We start from the raw sequence: 15,576 nt of genomic DNA on the forward strand, positions 1-15,576 counted from the left end.
CAGGGTGGGGGTGGGGGAGGGCGGCAGGGCGCCCCCTAGCGGCCATAGGACCCCTCTAACCCCTCCCCCCTCCCTATTACCCCTCCCCCACCCCCACCCTCTTTACGCCGCTGGGGGGGGATGGGTGGGGGTGGGGGATGGGTGGGGGTCAGGGTGGGGGATGGGTGGGGGTGGGGGTTGGGTGGGGGTCAGGGTGGGGGATGGGTGGGGGTGGGGGAGGGGCAGAAGGGCGCCCCCTAGCGGCCATAGGGTCCATTCACCCCTCCCCCCTCCCTCCCACCCCTCCCCCACCCCCACCCTTTACGCCTCCCTGGGGGGTGGGGTGGGGGGATGGGTGGGGGGGATGGGGTGGGGGATGGGTGGGGGTCAGGGTGGGGGTGGGGGAGGGGCGGAAGGGCGCCCCCTAGCGGCCATAGGACCCCTCTAACCCCTCCCCCATCCCTCCTACCCCTCCCCCACCCTCACCCTTTACGCCTCTCTGGGGGGGTGGGTGGGGGGATGGGTGGGGGGGTTGGGTGGGGGGATGGGTGGGGGTCAGGGTGGGGGTGGGGGAGGGGCGGAAGGGCGCCCCCTAGCGGCCGTAGTGCCCCCATAACCCTCCCACCCCTCCCCCACCCCCACCCTTTACGCCTCTCTGGGGGGGTGGGTGGGGGGATGGGTGGGGGGGTTGGGTGGGGGTCAGGGTGGGGGTCAGGGTGGGGGTGGGGGAGGGGCGTCAGGGCGCCCCCTAGCGGAGGCTGTAGCGCACGTAGGGCACCTCCACGTCGCTGTCGCTCTCGTCGTTGCAGCAGAGCTCGAACACCAGCGCCCGCACGTGCCGGCCCAGCCGCTTCTTCGACACCCGCGACACGATCTCCGTCATCCTGCGCCAGTATAAACCAGTATAAACCAGTATACACCAGTACGGACCAGTATAACCCAGTAGAACCCGCTATAGACCAGTCTGCACCAGTACACACCCGCCAGGAACTCCCAGGAACTACCAGTGCCCATGAATGCAAAGCTGTGTGCACCAGTGCACACCAGTATGGACCAGTATAAACCAGTATAAACCCGTATAACCCAGTATAACCCGCTATAGACCAGTATGCACCAGTACACACCCGCCAATAACTCCCAGGAACCACCAGTGCCCATGAATTGCACAGCTGTGCGCACCAGTATACACCAGTATGGACCAGTATAGACCAGTATGGACCAGTACAAACCAGTATGGACCAGTAGAACCCAGTATAAGCCACTATAGACCAGTATGGACAAGTATATACCCGCCAGTAACTCCCAGGAACCACCAGTGCCCATGAACGCACAGCACTGCACACCAGTATACACCAGTATGGACCAGTATAGACCAGTATAAACCAGTATACACCAGTACAGACCAGTATGGACCAGTCGCACCCAGTATAAACCATTATAACCCAGTACAGACTGGTATAGACCAGTACACACCCACCAGTAACTCCCAGTACCCACCAGTGCCCACAAGTACACACCAGTATGGACCAGTATAGACCAGTATAAACCAGTATGCACTGGTATAACCCAGTAGAACCCACTATAGACCAGTATGCACCAGTACACACCCGCCAGGAACTCCCAGGAACCACCAGTGCCCACGAGTACACACCAGTATGGACCAGTATAGATCAGTATAAACCAGTACAAACCAGTATGCACCAGTATAACCCAGTATAAACCATTATAACCCAGTACAGACTGGTATAGACCAGTACACACCCACCAGTAACTCCCAGTACCCACCAGTTTGCACCAGTACACACCAGTAGGAACCAGTACGAGCCAGTATAAACCAGTACACAGCTGCTAGTAACTCCCAGTAACCACCAGTACGTACCAGTATGCACCAGTATACACCCGATAGTAACTACCAGTACCCACCAGTGGCCACCAGTACACACCAGTCTCAACCAGTATGACCCAGTACACATCCGCTAATAACTCTTAGGAACCACCAGTATACACCAGTACCCACCAGTATGCACCAGTATGCACCAGTATTGACCAGTATGGACCAGTATACACCAGTACGAGCCAGTATGAACTAGTATGCACCCGCCAGTAACTCCCAGTGCCCACCAGTATCAACCAGTGTCAACCAGTGTGCACCAGTACACACACGCTAATAACTCCTAGTACACACCAGTACACACCAGTACGGACCAGTATAACCCAGTATCAACCAGTACCTACCAGTAGGGACCAGTATACACCAGGACACACCCACCAGTAACACCCAGTACCTACCAGTACCCACCAGTATGCACCAGTATGGACCAGCTAGTAACTCCCAGGAACCACCAGTACACACCAGTGCCCACCAGTATGCACCAGTATGAACCAGTACGCACCAGTATACACCTGCCAGTAACTCCCAGTACCCACCAGCAACCACCAGCAACACCCACCAGTTTCCCCAGTCCCCTCCCAGTCCCTCCCAGTGCCCTCCCAGTATCACCCAGTTCCCTCCCCAAACCCCTCCCAGTGCCTCCCCGTCCCTCCCAGTATAAGTCAGTCCCTCCCAATGCCTTCCCAGTGCCTCCCAGTATAAACCAGTGCCGTCCCAGTGCCTCCTAGTCCATACCAGTGCCTCCCAGCCCTGCTCAATGCCCTCCCAGTGCCTCCCAGTGCCCTCTCAGTGCCTCCCAGTGCCCTCCCACTCCCCTCCCAGTGCCTCCCAGTGCTCTCCCAGTGCCTCCCAGTATATCCCAGTGCCCTCCCAGTATAACCCAGTGCCCTCCCAGTGCCTCCTAGTCCATCCCAGTGCCCTCCCAGTGGCTCCCAGTCCCTCCCACTCCCCTCCCAGTGCCTCCCAGTCCCCTCGCAGTCCATCCCAGTGGCTCCCAGTGCCCTCCCAGTGGCTCCCAGTGCCGTCCCAGTGCCTCCCAGTCCATCCCAGTCCCCTCGCAGTCCATCCCAGCCCCACTCAATGCCCTCCCAGTGCCCTCCCAGTGCCTCCCAGTGGCTCCCAGTGCCCTTCCAGTGCTGTCCCAGTGCCTCCCAGTCCCTCCCAGTGCCTCCCAGTCCCCTCGCAATCCATCCCAGCCCCACTCAATGCCCTCCCAGTATATCCCAGTGCCCTCCCAGTGCCTCCCAGTCCATCCCAGTGCCGTCCCAGTATAACCTAGTGCCCTCCCAGTGCCTCCCAGTGCCTCCCAGTGCCTCCCAGTGCCCTCCCAGTGCCCTCCCAGTGCCCCCAGTGCTCACGGCTGGTCGTGGCGCTCGCGCAGCTTGCCGGGGGGCATGAAGAAGGAGCCCAGCCCCTCCCAGTGCCTCCCAGTCCATCCCAGTGCCCTCCCAGTCCATCCCAGTGCCCTCCCAGTATATCCCAGTGCCCTCCCAGTATAACCCAGTGCCTCCCAGTCCCCTCGCAGTCCATCCCAGTGGCTCCCAGTGCCCTCCCAGTCCCCTCGCAGTCCATCCCAGTGCCTCCCAGTGCCCTCCCAGTGCCTCCCAGTGCCCTCCCAGTGCCTCCCAGTGCCCCCAGTGCTCACGGCTGGTCGTGGCGCTCGCGCAGCTTGCCGGGGGGCATGAAGAAGGAGCCCAGCCCCTCCCAGTGCCTCCCAGTCCATCCCAGTGCCCTCCCAGTCCATCCCAGTGCCCTCCCAGTATATCCCAGTGCCCTCCCAGTATAACCCAGTGCCTCCCAGTCCCCTCGCAGTCCATCCCAGTGGCTCCCAGTGCCCTCCCAGTCCCCTCGCAGTCCATCCCAGTGCCTCCCAGTGCCCTCCCAGTGCCTCCCAGTGCCCTCCCAGTGCCTCCCAGTGCCCCCAGTGCTCACGGCTGGTCGTGGCGCTCGCGCAGCTTGCCGGGGGGCATGAAGAAGGAGTAGAGCATGGACACGCCCTGCGACAGCATCGTGATCTCCAGGCGGTGCTCCCGCTGCGGGGGAGGGGTGGGGGGGGGGGAGGGGCAGCAGGGGGTGGGGGAGGGGCATGGGGGGTGGGGGAGGGGAGACGGGGGTGGGGGGAGGGGCGGGGGCAGAGGGTGAGGGAGGGGCAGGAGGGAGTGGGGGAGGGGCATGAGGGGGTGGAGGAGGGGCAGGGGGTGGGGGAGGGGTGTCAGTGGGGTGGGGGAGGGGTATGAGGGAGGTGGGGAGGGGCAACGGGGTGGGGGGAGGGGCGGGGGGCAGAGGGTGGGGGAGGGGCAGGGCAAGGGGGGGTGGGGGAGGGGTGTCAGGAGGTGGGGGAGAAGTGGGGGGGAGGGGCAAGGGGGTGAGGTGTGGAGGGGGGTGGGGGAGGGGCAGGAGGGTGTGGGGGAGGGGAGACGGGGGAGGGGCAAGGGGGTGAGGTGTGAGGAGGGGGTGGGGGAGGGGCATGAGGGGGGTGGGGGATGGGGAAGGAGGTGGGGGAGGGGCAAGGGGGTGAGGTGTGAGGAGGGGGTGGGGGAGGGGCATGAGGGGGGTGGGGGATGGGGAAGGAGGTGGGGGAGGGGCAAGGGGGGTGGGGGAGGGGTGAAGGGGTGGGGGATGGGCATGAGGGTGGGGGAGGGGCAAGGGGTGGGGGAGGGGCGTCAGGGGGTAGGGGAGGGGCGTCAGGGGGTAGGGGTGTCAGGGGGTGGGGGAAGGGTGTCAGGGGGTGGGGGAGGGGCGGGGGTGGGGGAGGGGCAAAGGGGGGTGGGGGACGGGTGAAGGGTTGGGGGATGGGCAGGAGGGTGGGGGAGGGGCAAGGGGGTGGGGGAGGGGTATGAGGGAGGTGGGGAGGGGCAGGAGGGGGGGAGGGTGGGATTGGGGTGGGGGAAGGGTGGGAGTGGGTGGGAGGGGCAAGAGGGGGGGAGGGGCAGGAGGGGGAAGGGTGGGAGTGGGGTGGGGAAGGGTGGGAGTGGGTGGGAGGGGCAGGGGGTGGGGGAGGGGTGTCAGTGGGGTGGGGGAGGGGCATGAGGGGGTGGGGGAGGGGCAAGGGGGGTGGGGGAAGGGCAGGAGGGTGGGGGAGGGGCAAGGGGGTAAGGTGTGGAGTGGGGGAAGGGTGAAAGGGGGTTGAGAAGGTCAGAGGGGGTGGGGGAGGGGCGTGAGGGGGGCAGCCCCTCCCCCCCATCCCTCCCCCACCATCCCAGTGCCCACCAGTAACCCACCAGTTCCTTCCAGCCCCTCCCATTCCCCCCCAGTCACCCCCTTATTCCCATCCCAGTCCTTCCCAGTAACCCCTCCTCCCCCCCCAGTCCCTCCCATTCCCCCCCCAGTCCTTCCCAGTTGCTCCCAGTCCCCCCCAATCCCCTCCCAGTCCCTCCCAGTAACCTCCCACCCTCTCCCAGTTCCCCCCAATCCCCTCCCACTCCCCTCCCAGTCCCTCCCAGTTCCCCCCAATCCTCTCCCAGTCCCTTCCAATCCCCCCCAGTGCCCCTCATTCTCCTCCAAGTCCCTCCCAGTCCCCCCCAATCCTCTCCCAGTCCCCTCTAATCGCCTCCCAGTCCCTCCCACTCCCCTCCCAGTCCCTCCCAGTTCCCCCCAATCCTCTCCCAGTCCCCCCCAATCCCCTCCCAGTTCCCCCCATTCTCCTCCAAGTCCCTCCCAGTCCCCCCGAATCCCCTCCCAGTCCCCTCTAACCCCCTCCCAGTCCCCTCTAACCCCCTCCCAGTCCCCTCCCAGTGCCTCCCAGTGCTCCCAGTACCTTGAAGTAGGCCAGGAACTGGCGCAGGGTCATCTCCTGCCCGTCGGGCTGGAGCCCCTGGACCTCAAACCGGTCCCAGAGCGTCCACTCCACGTCGTAGTACTGGGAGAGGGGGAGGGGCACCCAGTCAGCTGGGGGGCTGGGGGGGCTGTGGGGCTGGGGGCTATGGGTGCTATGGGGCTGGGGGCTGTGGGTGCTATGGGGCTGGGGGTTATGGGGCTGGGGGCTGTGGGTGCTATGGGGCTGGGGGCTGTGGGGCTGGGGGCTGTGGGTGCTATGGGGCTGGGGGCTGGGGGTTATGGGGCTGTGGGTGCTGTGGGGCTGGGGATTATGGGGCTGTGGGTGCTGTGGGGCTGGGGGCTATGGGGCTGTGGGTGCTGTGGGGCTGGGGGCTATGGGGCTGGGGGCTATGGGGCTGTGGGTGCTGTGGGGCTGTGGGGTTGGGTGCTATGGGGCTGTGGGTGCTGTGGGGCTGGGGGCTATGGGGCTGGGGGCTGTGGGTGCTATGGGGCTGGGTGCTGTGGGGCTGGGGGCTATGGGGCTGGGTGCTATGGGGCTGGGGGCTGTGGGTGCCATGGGGCTGGGGGCTATGGGGCTGTGGGTTATGGGGCTGGGGGCTGTGGGGCTGGGTGCTATGGGTGCTGTGGTGCTGGGGGCTGTGGGCTGTGGGGCTGGGTGCTATGGGGCTGTGGGGATGGGGGGGTGGGGGCTGTGGGGCTGGGGGGTTATGGGGCTGGGGGCTGTGGGTGCTATGGGGCTGGGGGCTGTGGGGATGGGGGCTGTGGGTGCTATGGGGCTGGGGGCTGGGGGTTATGGGGCTGTGGGTGCTGTGGGAATGGGGGTTATGGGGCTGTGGGTGCTGTGGGGCTGGGGGCTATGGGGCTGGGTGCTGTGGGTGCTATGGGGCTGGGGGCTGTGGGGCTGTGGGCTGTGGGTGCTATGGGGCTGGGTGCTATGGGGCTGGGGGTGCTGTGGGGCTGGGGGCTGTGGGCTATGGGGCTGGGGGCTGTGGGTGCTATGGGGCTGGGAGCTATGGGGCTGTGGGTTATGGGGCTGGGGGCTATGGGTGCTGTGGGGATGGGGGCTGTGGGTGCTGTGGGGCTGGGTGCCATGGGGCTGGGGGCTGTGGGTGCTATGGGGCTGGGGGCTGGGAGGCTGGGGGCTATGGGGCTGGGGGTGCTATGGGGCTGTGGGGTTGGGGGCTGTGGGTGCTGTGGGCTATGGAGCTGGGTGCCATGGGGCTGGGGGCTATGGGTGCTGTGGGTGCTATGGGGCTGGGGGCTGTGGGGCTGGGTGCTATGGGGCTGGGGGCTGTGGGTGCTATGGGGCTGTGGGGCTGGGTGCTATGGGGCTGGGGGCTGTGGGGCTGAGGGCTATGGGTGCTGTGGGGCTGGGGGCTGTGGGGCTGGGGGCTATGGGTGCTATGGGGCTAGGGGCTATGGGGCTGTGGGGCTATGGGGCTGGGTGCTATGGGGCTGGGGGTGCTGTGGGGCTGTGGGCTATGGGGCTGGGTGCTATGGGGCTGGGTGCTATGGGGCTGGGGGCTGTGGGCTGTGAGTGCTGTGGGGCTATGGGTGCTATGGGGCTGGGGGCTGTGGGTGCTATGGGGCTGGGGGCTGTGGGGCTGGGGGCTGTGGGTGCTATGGGGCTGGGTGCTATGGGGCTGGGGGGCTGTGGGCTGTGGGTGCTATGGGGCTGGGGGTTATGGGGCTGGGGGGCTGTGGGCTGTGGGTGCTATGGGGCTGGGTGCTATGGGGCTGGGGGGCTGTGGGTGCTATGGGGCTGGGGGTTATGGGGCTGGGGGCTATGGGTGCTGTGGGGCTGTGGGTGCCATGGGGCTGGGGGCTGTGGGTGCTATGGGGCTGGGTGCTATGGGGCTGGGAGCTATGGGTGCTGTGGGGCTGGGGGCTGTGGGGCTGGGGGCTGTGGGTGCCATGGGGCTGTGGGGCTGGGTGCTATGGGGCTGGGGGCTGTGGGGCTGGGTGCCATGGGGCTGGGGGCTGTGGGTGCTGTGGGGCTGAGGGTGCTATGGGGCTGGGTGCTATGGGGCTGGGGGGCTGTGGGCTGTGGGTGCTGTGGGGCTGGGGGTTATGGGGCTGTGGGTGCTGTGGGGCTGGGGGTTATGGGGCTGGGGGCTGTGGGTGCTATGGGGCTGGGGGCTGTGGGGATGGGGGCTATGGGGCTGGGGGCTGTGGGGCTGGGGGTTATGGGGCTGGGGGCTGTGGGGCTGGGTGCTATAGGGCTGGGGGGCTGGGGGTTATGGGGCTGTGGGTGCTGTGGGGCTGGGTGCCATGGGGCTGGGTGCTGTGGGTGCTATGGGGCTGGGGGCTGTGGGGATGGGGGCTGTGGGTGCTGTGGGCTGTGGGCTGTGGGTGCCATGGGGCTGGGGGCTATGGGGCTGGGGGCTGTGGGGCTGTGGGTGCCATGGGGCTGGGGGCTATGGGGCTGGGGGCTGTGGGTGCTGTGGGGCTGGGTGCTGTGGGGCTGGGGGCTGTGGGTGCTATGGGGCTGGGTGCTATGGGTGCTGTGGGTGCTATGGGGCTGGGAGCTATGGGGCTGTGGGCTATGGGGCTGGGAGCTATGGGGCTGGGGGTGCTGTGGGGCTGGGGGCTGGGTGCTGTGGGTGCTATGGGGCTGGGAGCTATGGGGCTGGGTGCTATGGGTGCTGTGGGGCTGGGGGTGCTGTGGGGCTGGGAGCTATGGGGCTGGGGGCTGTGGGGCGGTGGGTGCTGTGGGCTGTGGGTGCTATGGGGCTGGGGGTTATGGGGCTGTGGGTGCTGTGGGGCTGGGGGCTATGGGGCTGTGGGTGCTGTGGGTGCTATGGGGCTGTGGGCTGTGGGGCTGGGGGCTATGGGTGCTATGGGGCTGTGGGTGCTATAGGGCTGGGGGGCTGGGGGTTATGGGGCTGTGGGTGCTGTGGGGCTGGGGGCTATGGGGCTGGGTGCTGTGGGTGCTATGGGGCTGGGGGCTGTGGGGCTGTGGGCTGTGGGTGCTATGGGGCTGGGTGCTGTGGGTGCTATGGGGCTGGGAGCTATGGGTGCTGTGGGGCTGGGTGCTGTGGGGCTGGGGGCTGTGGGGCTGTGGGGATGGGGGGGTGGGGGCTGTGGGGTTATGGGGCTGGGGGCTATGGGTGCTGTGGGGCTGGGGGCTGTGGGTGCTGTGGGGCTGGGTGCTATGGGGCTGGGGGCTGTGAGGCTGGGGGTGCCATGGGGCTGGGGGTTATGGGGCTGGGTGCTATGGGGCTGTGGGGTTGGGTGCTATGGGACTGTGGGTGCTGTGGGGCTGTGGGCTATGGGGCTGTGGGTGCTGTGGGGCTGGGGGTTATGGGGCTGGGGGCTGTGGGTGCTGTGGGGCTGGGGGCTGTGAGGCTGGGGGCTGGGGGTTATGGGGCTGGGGGCTATGGGTGCTGTGGGGCTGTGGGTGCCATGGGGCTGTGGGCTGTGGGTGCTATGGGGCTGTGGGCTGTGGGGCTGGGGGCTATGGGTGCTGTGGGGCTGTGGGTGCTATGGGGCTGGGTGCTATGGGGCTGTGGGTTATGGGGCTGGGGGCTGTGGGGCTGGGGGCTGGGGGTTATGGGGCTGGGGGCTATGGGGCTGTGGGTGCTGTGGGGCTGGGGGCTGTGGGGCTGTGGGTGCTGTGGGTGTTGTGGGGCTGTGGGTTATGGGGCTGGGGGTGCTGTGGGTGCTATGGGGCTGGGGGCTGTGGGTGCTGTGGGGCTGGGAGTTATGGGGCTGGGGGCTATGGGTGCTATGGGGCTGTGGGTGCTATGGGGCTGGGGGGCTGTGGGTGCCATGGGGCTGGGGGCTGTGGGGCTGTGTGTGCTATGGGTCAGGGAGCTATGGGGCAGGGTGCTATGGGGCAGCCCCACATCTCTATGGGGCAGCACCCAGACCCCTTCCCAGACCCCCAACCCCATCAGACCTCAGGTCAACCCAACCCAACCCAACCCCACCAAGACCACATGTGGGGCAGCCCCCCAGCTATGGGTCAGGGTGCTATGGGTCAGGGAGCTATGGGTCAGGGAGCTATGGGGCTGGTTGCTATGGGTCAGGGAGCTATGGGGCAGCCCCCAGACCCCTTCCCAGACCCCCAACCCCATCAGACCTCAGGTCAACCCAACCCAACCCAACCCCACCAAGACCACATGTGGGGCAGCCCCCCAGCTATGGGGCTGGGTGCTATGGGTCAGGGTGCTATGGGGCAGCCCCACATCTCTATGGGGCAGCCCCCAGACCTCTTCCCAGACCCCCAACCCCATCAGACCTCAGGTCAACCCAACCCAACCCAACCCAACCCCACCAAGACCACATGTGGGGCAGCCCCCCAGCTATGGGTCAGGGCTCTATGGGGCTGGTTGCTATGGGTCAGGGTGCTATGGAGCTGGGTGCTATGGGTCAGGGAGCTATGGGGCAGCCCCCAGGCCCCTTCCCAGACCCCCAACCCCATCAGACCTCAGGTCAACCCAACCCAACCCAACCCAACCCCACCAAGACCACATGTGGGGCAGCCCCCCAGCTATGGGTCAGCGGGCTATGGGTCAGGGCTCTATGGGGCTGGGTGCTATGGGTCAGGGAGCTATGGGGCAGCCCATGAGACCTCAGGTCAACCCAACCCAACCCAACCCAACTCAACTCAACCCAACCCAACCCCACCAAGACCACATGTGGGGCAGCCCCCCAGCTATGGGTCAGGGCTCTATGGGGCTGGGTGCTATGGGTCAGGGTGCTATGGGGCTGGGTGCTATGGGTCAGGGAGCTATGGGGCAGCCCCCAGACCCCTTCCCAGACCCCCAACCCCATGAGACCTCAGGTCAACCCAACCCAACCCAACCCAACCCCACCAAGACCACATGTGGGGCAGCCCCCCAGCTATGGGTCAGGGGTCTATGGGGCTGGGTGCTATGGGTCAGGGTGCTATGGGGCTGGGTGCTATAGGTCAGGGAGCTATGGGGCAGCACCCAGACCCCTTCCCAGACCCCCAACCCCATGAGACCTCAGGTCAACCCAACCCAACCCAACCCCACCAAGACCACATGTGGGGCAGCCCCCCAGCTATGGGTCAGGGGGCTATGGGGCTGGGTGCTATGGGTCAGGGTGCTATGGGGCTGGATGCTATGGGTCAGGGAGCTATGGGGCAGCCCCCAGACCCCTTCCCAGACCCCCAACCCCATCAGACCTCAGGTCAACCCAACCCAACCCAACCCAACCCCACCAAGACCACATGTGGGGCAGCCCCCCAGCTATGGGGCTGGGTGCTATGGGTCAGGGTGCTATGGGGCAGCCCCCAGACCTCTTCCCAGACGACCAAGCCCATGAGACCTCAGGTCAACCCAACCAAACCCAACCCAACCCAACTCAACCCCACCAAGACCACATGTGGGGCAGCCCCCCAGCTATGGGTCAGGGGGTTATAGGTCAGGGATCTATGGGGCTGGGTGCTATGGGTCAGGGAGCTATGGGGCAGCCCATGAGACCTCAGGTCAACCCAACCCAACCCAACCCAACCATGACCCACCAAGACCACATGTGGGGCAGCCCCCCAGCTATGGGTCAGGGAGCTATGGGGCTGGGTGCTATGGGTCAGGGGTCTATGGGGCTGGTTGCTATGGGTCAGGGAGCTATGGGGCAGCCCCCAGACCCCTTCCCAGACCCCCAAGCCCATGAGACCTCAGGTCAACCCAACCCAACCCAACTCAACCCCACCACGACCACATGTGGGGCAGCCCCCCAGCTATGGGGCTGGGTGCTATGGGTCAGGGTGCTATGGGGCAGCCCCCAGACCTCTTCCCAGACGACCAAGCCCATGAGACCTCAGGTCAACCCAACCAAACCCAACCCAACCCAACTCAACCCAACCCAACCCCACCAAGACACATTGTGGGGCAGCCCCCCAGCTATGGGTCAGGGTGCTATGGGGCTGGGTGCTATGGGTCAGGGGTCTATGGGGCTGGGTGCTATGGGTCAGGGAGCTATGGGGCAGCCCCCAGACCCCTTCCCAGACCCCCAAGCCCATCAGACCTGAGGTCAACCCAACCCAACCCAACCCCACCAAGACCACATGTGGGGCAGCCCCCCAGCTATGGGGCTGGGTGCTATGGGTCAGGGTGCTATGGGGCAGCCCCACATCTCTATGGGGCAGCCCCCAGACCTCTTCCAAGACCCCCAAGCCCATGAGACCTCAGGTCAACCCAACCCAACCCAACCCAACCCCACCATGACCCACCAAGACCACATGTGGGGCAGCCCCCCAGCTATGGGTCAGGACTCTATGGGGCAGCCCCCCAAGCTCTGACCTTATTCCGTGGACAGGCCACGGGCTCGGAGAAGCTGACGAAGGGCAGGGCCAGGTTGAGGAAGCCGTTCTTGTAGGAGCTCAAACGCCTGTGGCCCTGGACCAGCTTGTAGAGCTCCAGGCAGGCCAGGCCCACGACGGCCCCCGTGGTGGTGGCGATGGCCGGGATGATCTTCCCAGCGATCAGCTTGCTCTGCCCCACGGCGACCCACGGCGGGGGGACGGCGTGAGCCCCACACGGCCCCTCCGGACCCACAAGTGCCTCCCCCGTGGCCCACAAGTCCTACAAGTCTTCCTCCTTCTGCCCCACAAGTTCCTCTCCTGCCCCATAAGTGCCTCTCTGGACCCATAAGTTCTTCTCCTGCCCCATAAGTTTCATTCCTGCCCCACAAGTGCCTCTCCGGACCCGTAAGTGCCTCCCCCGTGGCCCACAAGTCATCCCCAGGTCCTACAAGTCCTCTTCTCCTCCTGCCCCATAAGTCCCTCTCCTGCCCCATAAGTTCCTGTCCTGCCCCACAAGTGCCTGTCCGGACCCATAAGTGCCTCCCCCGAGTCCCACAAGTCATCCCCAGGTCCTACATCTCCTTCTCCTCCTGCCCCATAAGTCCCTCTCCTGCCCCATAAGTGCCTCTTCTGCCCCACAAGTCCCTCTCCTGCCCCATAAGTGCCTCTCCTGCCCCATAAGTGCCTCTCCTGCCCCATAAGTGCCTCTTCTGCCCCATAAGTTCCTCTCCGGACCCATAAGTGCCTCCCCCGTGCCCCACAAGTCCCTTCCCGTGGCCCACAAGTCCTACAAGTCTTCCTCCTTCTGCCCCACAAGTTCCTCTCCTGCCCCATAAGTTCCTCTCCTGCCCCACAAGTGCCTCTCCGGACCCATAAGTGCCTCCCCCGTGGCCCACAAGTCCCTCCCCGTGGCCCACAAGTCATCCCCAGGTCCTTCATGTCCTCCTCTTCCTGCCCCATAAATGCCTCTTCTGCCCCATAAGTCCCTCTCCTGCCCCACAAGTGCCTCTCCAGACCCATAAGTTCCTGTCCTGCCCCATAAGTTGCTTTCCTGCCCCACAAGTGCCTCTCCTGCCCCATAAGTGCCTCCCCCGTGTCCCACAAGTCATCCCCAGGTCCTACAAGTGCCTCTCCTGCCCCACAAGTGCCCTCCTGCCCCATAAGTTCCTCTCCTGCCCCATAAGTTCCTCTCCTGCCCCATAAGTGCCTCTCCTGCCCATAAGTTCCTCTCCTGCCCCATAAGTGCCTCTCCTGCCCATAAGTTCCCCTCCTGCCCCTTAAGTGCCTCTCCTGCCCCACAAGTCCCCCTCCTCCTGCCCCACATCCCCCCCCCCAGCCCCCTGGGTGCCCCCCAGCACCCATAAACCCCCCTAAAACCCCCCTTAACACCCCAAAACCCCCTCCAGCACCCACCCCCCCCCCCCAAACCCTCCCTTCCCGACCCCCCCCAGGTGCCCCCCACCCCCCAGCCCCCTGGGTGCCCCCAAGCACCCATGGGTGCCCCCCCAGCACCCACAACACCCCCTAAAAACCCCTTTAACACCCCAAAACCCCCTCCAGCACCCACAAAACCCCCCTAAACCCCCCCTTCCCGACCCCCCCCAGGGTCCCCCCCGACCCCCAGCCCCCCTGGGTGCCCCCCCAGCCCCCCTGGGTGCCCCCCAGCACCCATGGGTGCCCCCCCAGCACCCACAACCCCCCCTAAAAACCCCCTTAACACCCCAAAACCCCTCCAGCACCCCCAACACCCCCCAAACCCCCCCTTCCCGACCCCCCCCAGGTGCCCCCTACCCCCCAGCCCCCCTGGGTGCCCCCCAAGCACCTATGGGTGCCCCCCAGCACCCACAACCCCCCCTAAAAACCCCCTTAACACCCCTAAAACCCCCTCCAGCACCCACAAAACCCCCTAAACCCCCCTTCCCGACCCCCCCCAGGTGCCCCCCAGCCCCCAGCCCCCCTGGGTGCCCCCAGCACCCATGGGTGCCCCCCCAGCACCCACAACACCCCCTAAAAACCCCTTTAACACCCCAAAACTCCCTCCAGCACCCCCAAAACCCCCCTAAACCCCCCCTTCCCGACCCCCCCAGGGTCCCCCCGACCCCCAGCCCCCTGGGTGCCCCCCCAGCCCCCTGGGTGCCCCCCAGCACCCATGGGTGCCCCCCCAGCACCCACCTTGTGCCTGTCAGCGGGGGGATGTCGTAGTTCTCAGCCCGGAGGTTGGAGGCGGCGACGATGAAATCCATGTGGAAGTTGGTGTCATCGTCCTGGGGAGGGGGATAGGGGGGCACCCATGGGTGCTGGGAGGGGGCTGGGGCACCTATGGGTGCTGGGGGGTGGGGGGCACCCGGGGGGGGGGCTGGGGAGGGGGGTTTGGGGGGGTTTTGGGCAGGTTTGTGGGTGCTGGAGGGGGTTTTGGGGGGGTTTATGGGTCCTGGGGGGCACCCATGGGTGCTGGGAGGGGGCTGGGGGCACTATGGGTGCTGGGGGGCACCCGGGAGGGGGGGTTGGGGGGGCTTTGGGCAGGTTTGTGGGTGCTGGAGGGGGTTTTGGGGGTGTAAAGGGGGGTTTAAGGGTGCTGGGGGGGCACCCATGGGTGCTGGGAGGGGGCTGGGGGCACCTATGGGTGCTCTGGGGTCTGGGGGGGCACCTATGGGGGTCTTGGGGGCTAGGGAGGGGGGTTTGTGGGTGCTGGAGGGGGTTTTGGGGGTGTTAAAGGGGGTTTTGGGGGGGTTTATGGGTGCTGGGGGGCACCCATGGGTGCTGGGAAGGGGCTGGGGGCACCTATGGGTGATGGGAGGTCTGGGGGGGTACCTATGGGGGTCTCAGGGGCTGGGGAGGGGGGGTTTGGGGGGGTTATGAGGGGTTTTGTGGGTGCTGGTGGGGGATTTGGGGGTGTCTGGGTGGGTTTGGGTGGGTGGGGGGTCCTGGGGGGGGTCTGGGGGGACACCCATGGGTGGGGGGGTTTGGGGGGGGGGTCCCCACCTCCTCGAACTCGATAGGGAAGAATGGGGGGGGGGGGCCAGGTTTTGGGGGGGGTTTGGGTGGGTGGGTGGTCCTGGGGGGGCACCCATGGGTGCTGAGGGGTGGGGGGGGTCTGGGGGGGCACCCATGGGTGGGGGGGTTTTGGGGGGGGGTCCCCACCTCCTCGAACTCGATAGGGAAGAATGGGGGGGGGGGGCAGGTTTTGGTGGGGCTGGGAGCCCTGGGGAGGGGCTGAGGGGGCACCTATGGGTGCTGAGGGGTGGGGGGGGGTCTGGGGGGGCACCCATGGGTGGGGGGGGTTTGGGGGGGGGGTCGGGGGGGTCCCCCACCTTCTCGAACTCGATGGGAACATGCGGAAGCCGGGCAGCCTCCTCGGGGGGGGGCAGGGACGCCCTCAGCTCCTCCAGCCTCCCATCGTCTGGGGGGGGGCACAGGGACCCCTCAGCACCCACTGGGACCCCCACCCCAAATCCCTTGGGACCCCCAACCCCCCCCAGGACCCATTGGGACCCCCCCCAGACCCCCAACCCCCCCCCCCGCCAGCACCCATAAGCTCCTCCAGCCTCCCATGGTCTGAGGGGGGGTACAGGGACCCCTCAGCACCCACTGGGACCCCCACCCAAACCCCCTGGGACCCCCCAAACATCCCCCAACCCCCCCAGCACCCATGGGT

General features: G+C 66.4%; 1 protein-coding gene across 1 annotated transcript; it reads right to left on the reverse strand.

The window, feature by feature from the left end:
* Positions 1-24: 24 nt before the first annotated feature.
* LOC311204608 (ubiquitin-like modifier-activating enzyme 1) lies at positions 25-15,321 on the reverse strand (the record flags this gene model as incomplete). The annotated part of the gene is given in 7 exon segments (XM_084281009.1): positions 25-863; positions 3,803-3,903; positions 5,628-5,729; positions 11,920-12,111; positions 14,094-14,116; positions 14,119-14,185; positions 15,233-15,321. Coding segments are annotated over 7 exon segments (710 nt in total), but the record flags the coding sequence as incomplete, so codon positions are not given.
* Positions 15,322-15,576: the final 255 nt, after the last annotated feature.

The sequence above is a fragment of the Gallinula chloropus genome, assembly GCF_964237585.1.
Source record: "Gallinula chloropus genome assembly, contig: HAP1_SCAFFOLD_736, whole genome shotgun sequence".
Lineage (NCBI taxonomy): Eukaryota > Metazoa > Chordata > Aves > Gruiformes > Rallidae > Gallinula > Gallinula chloropus.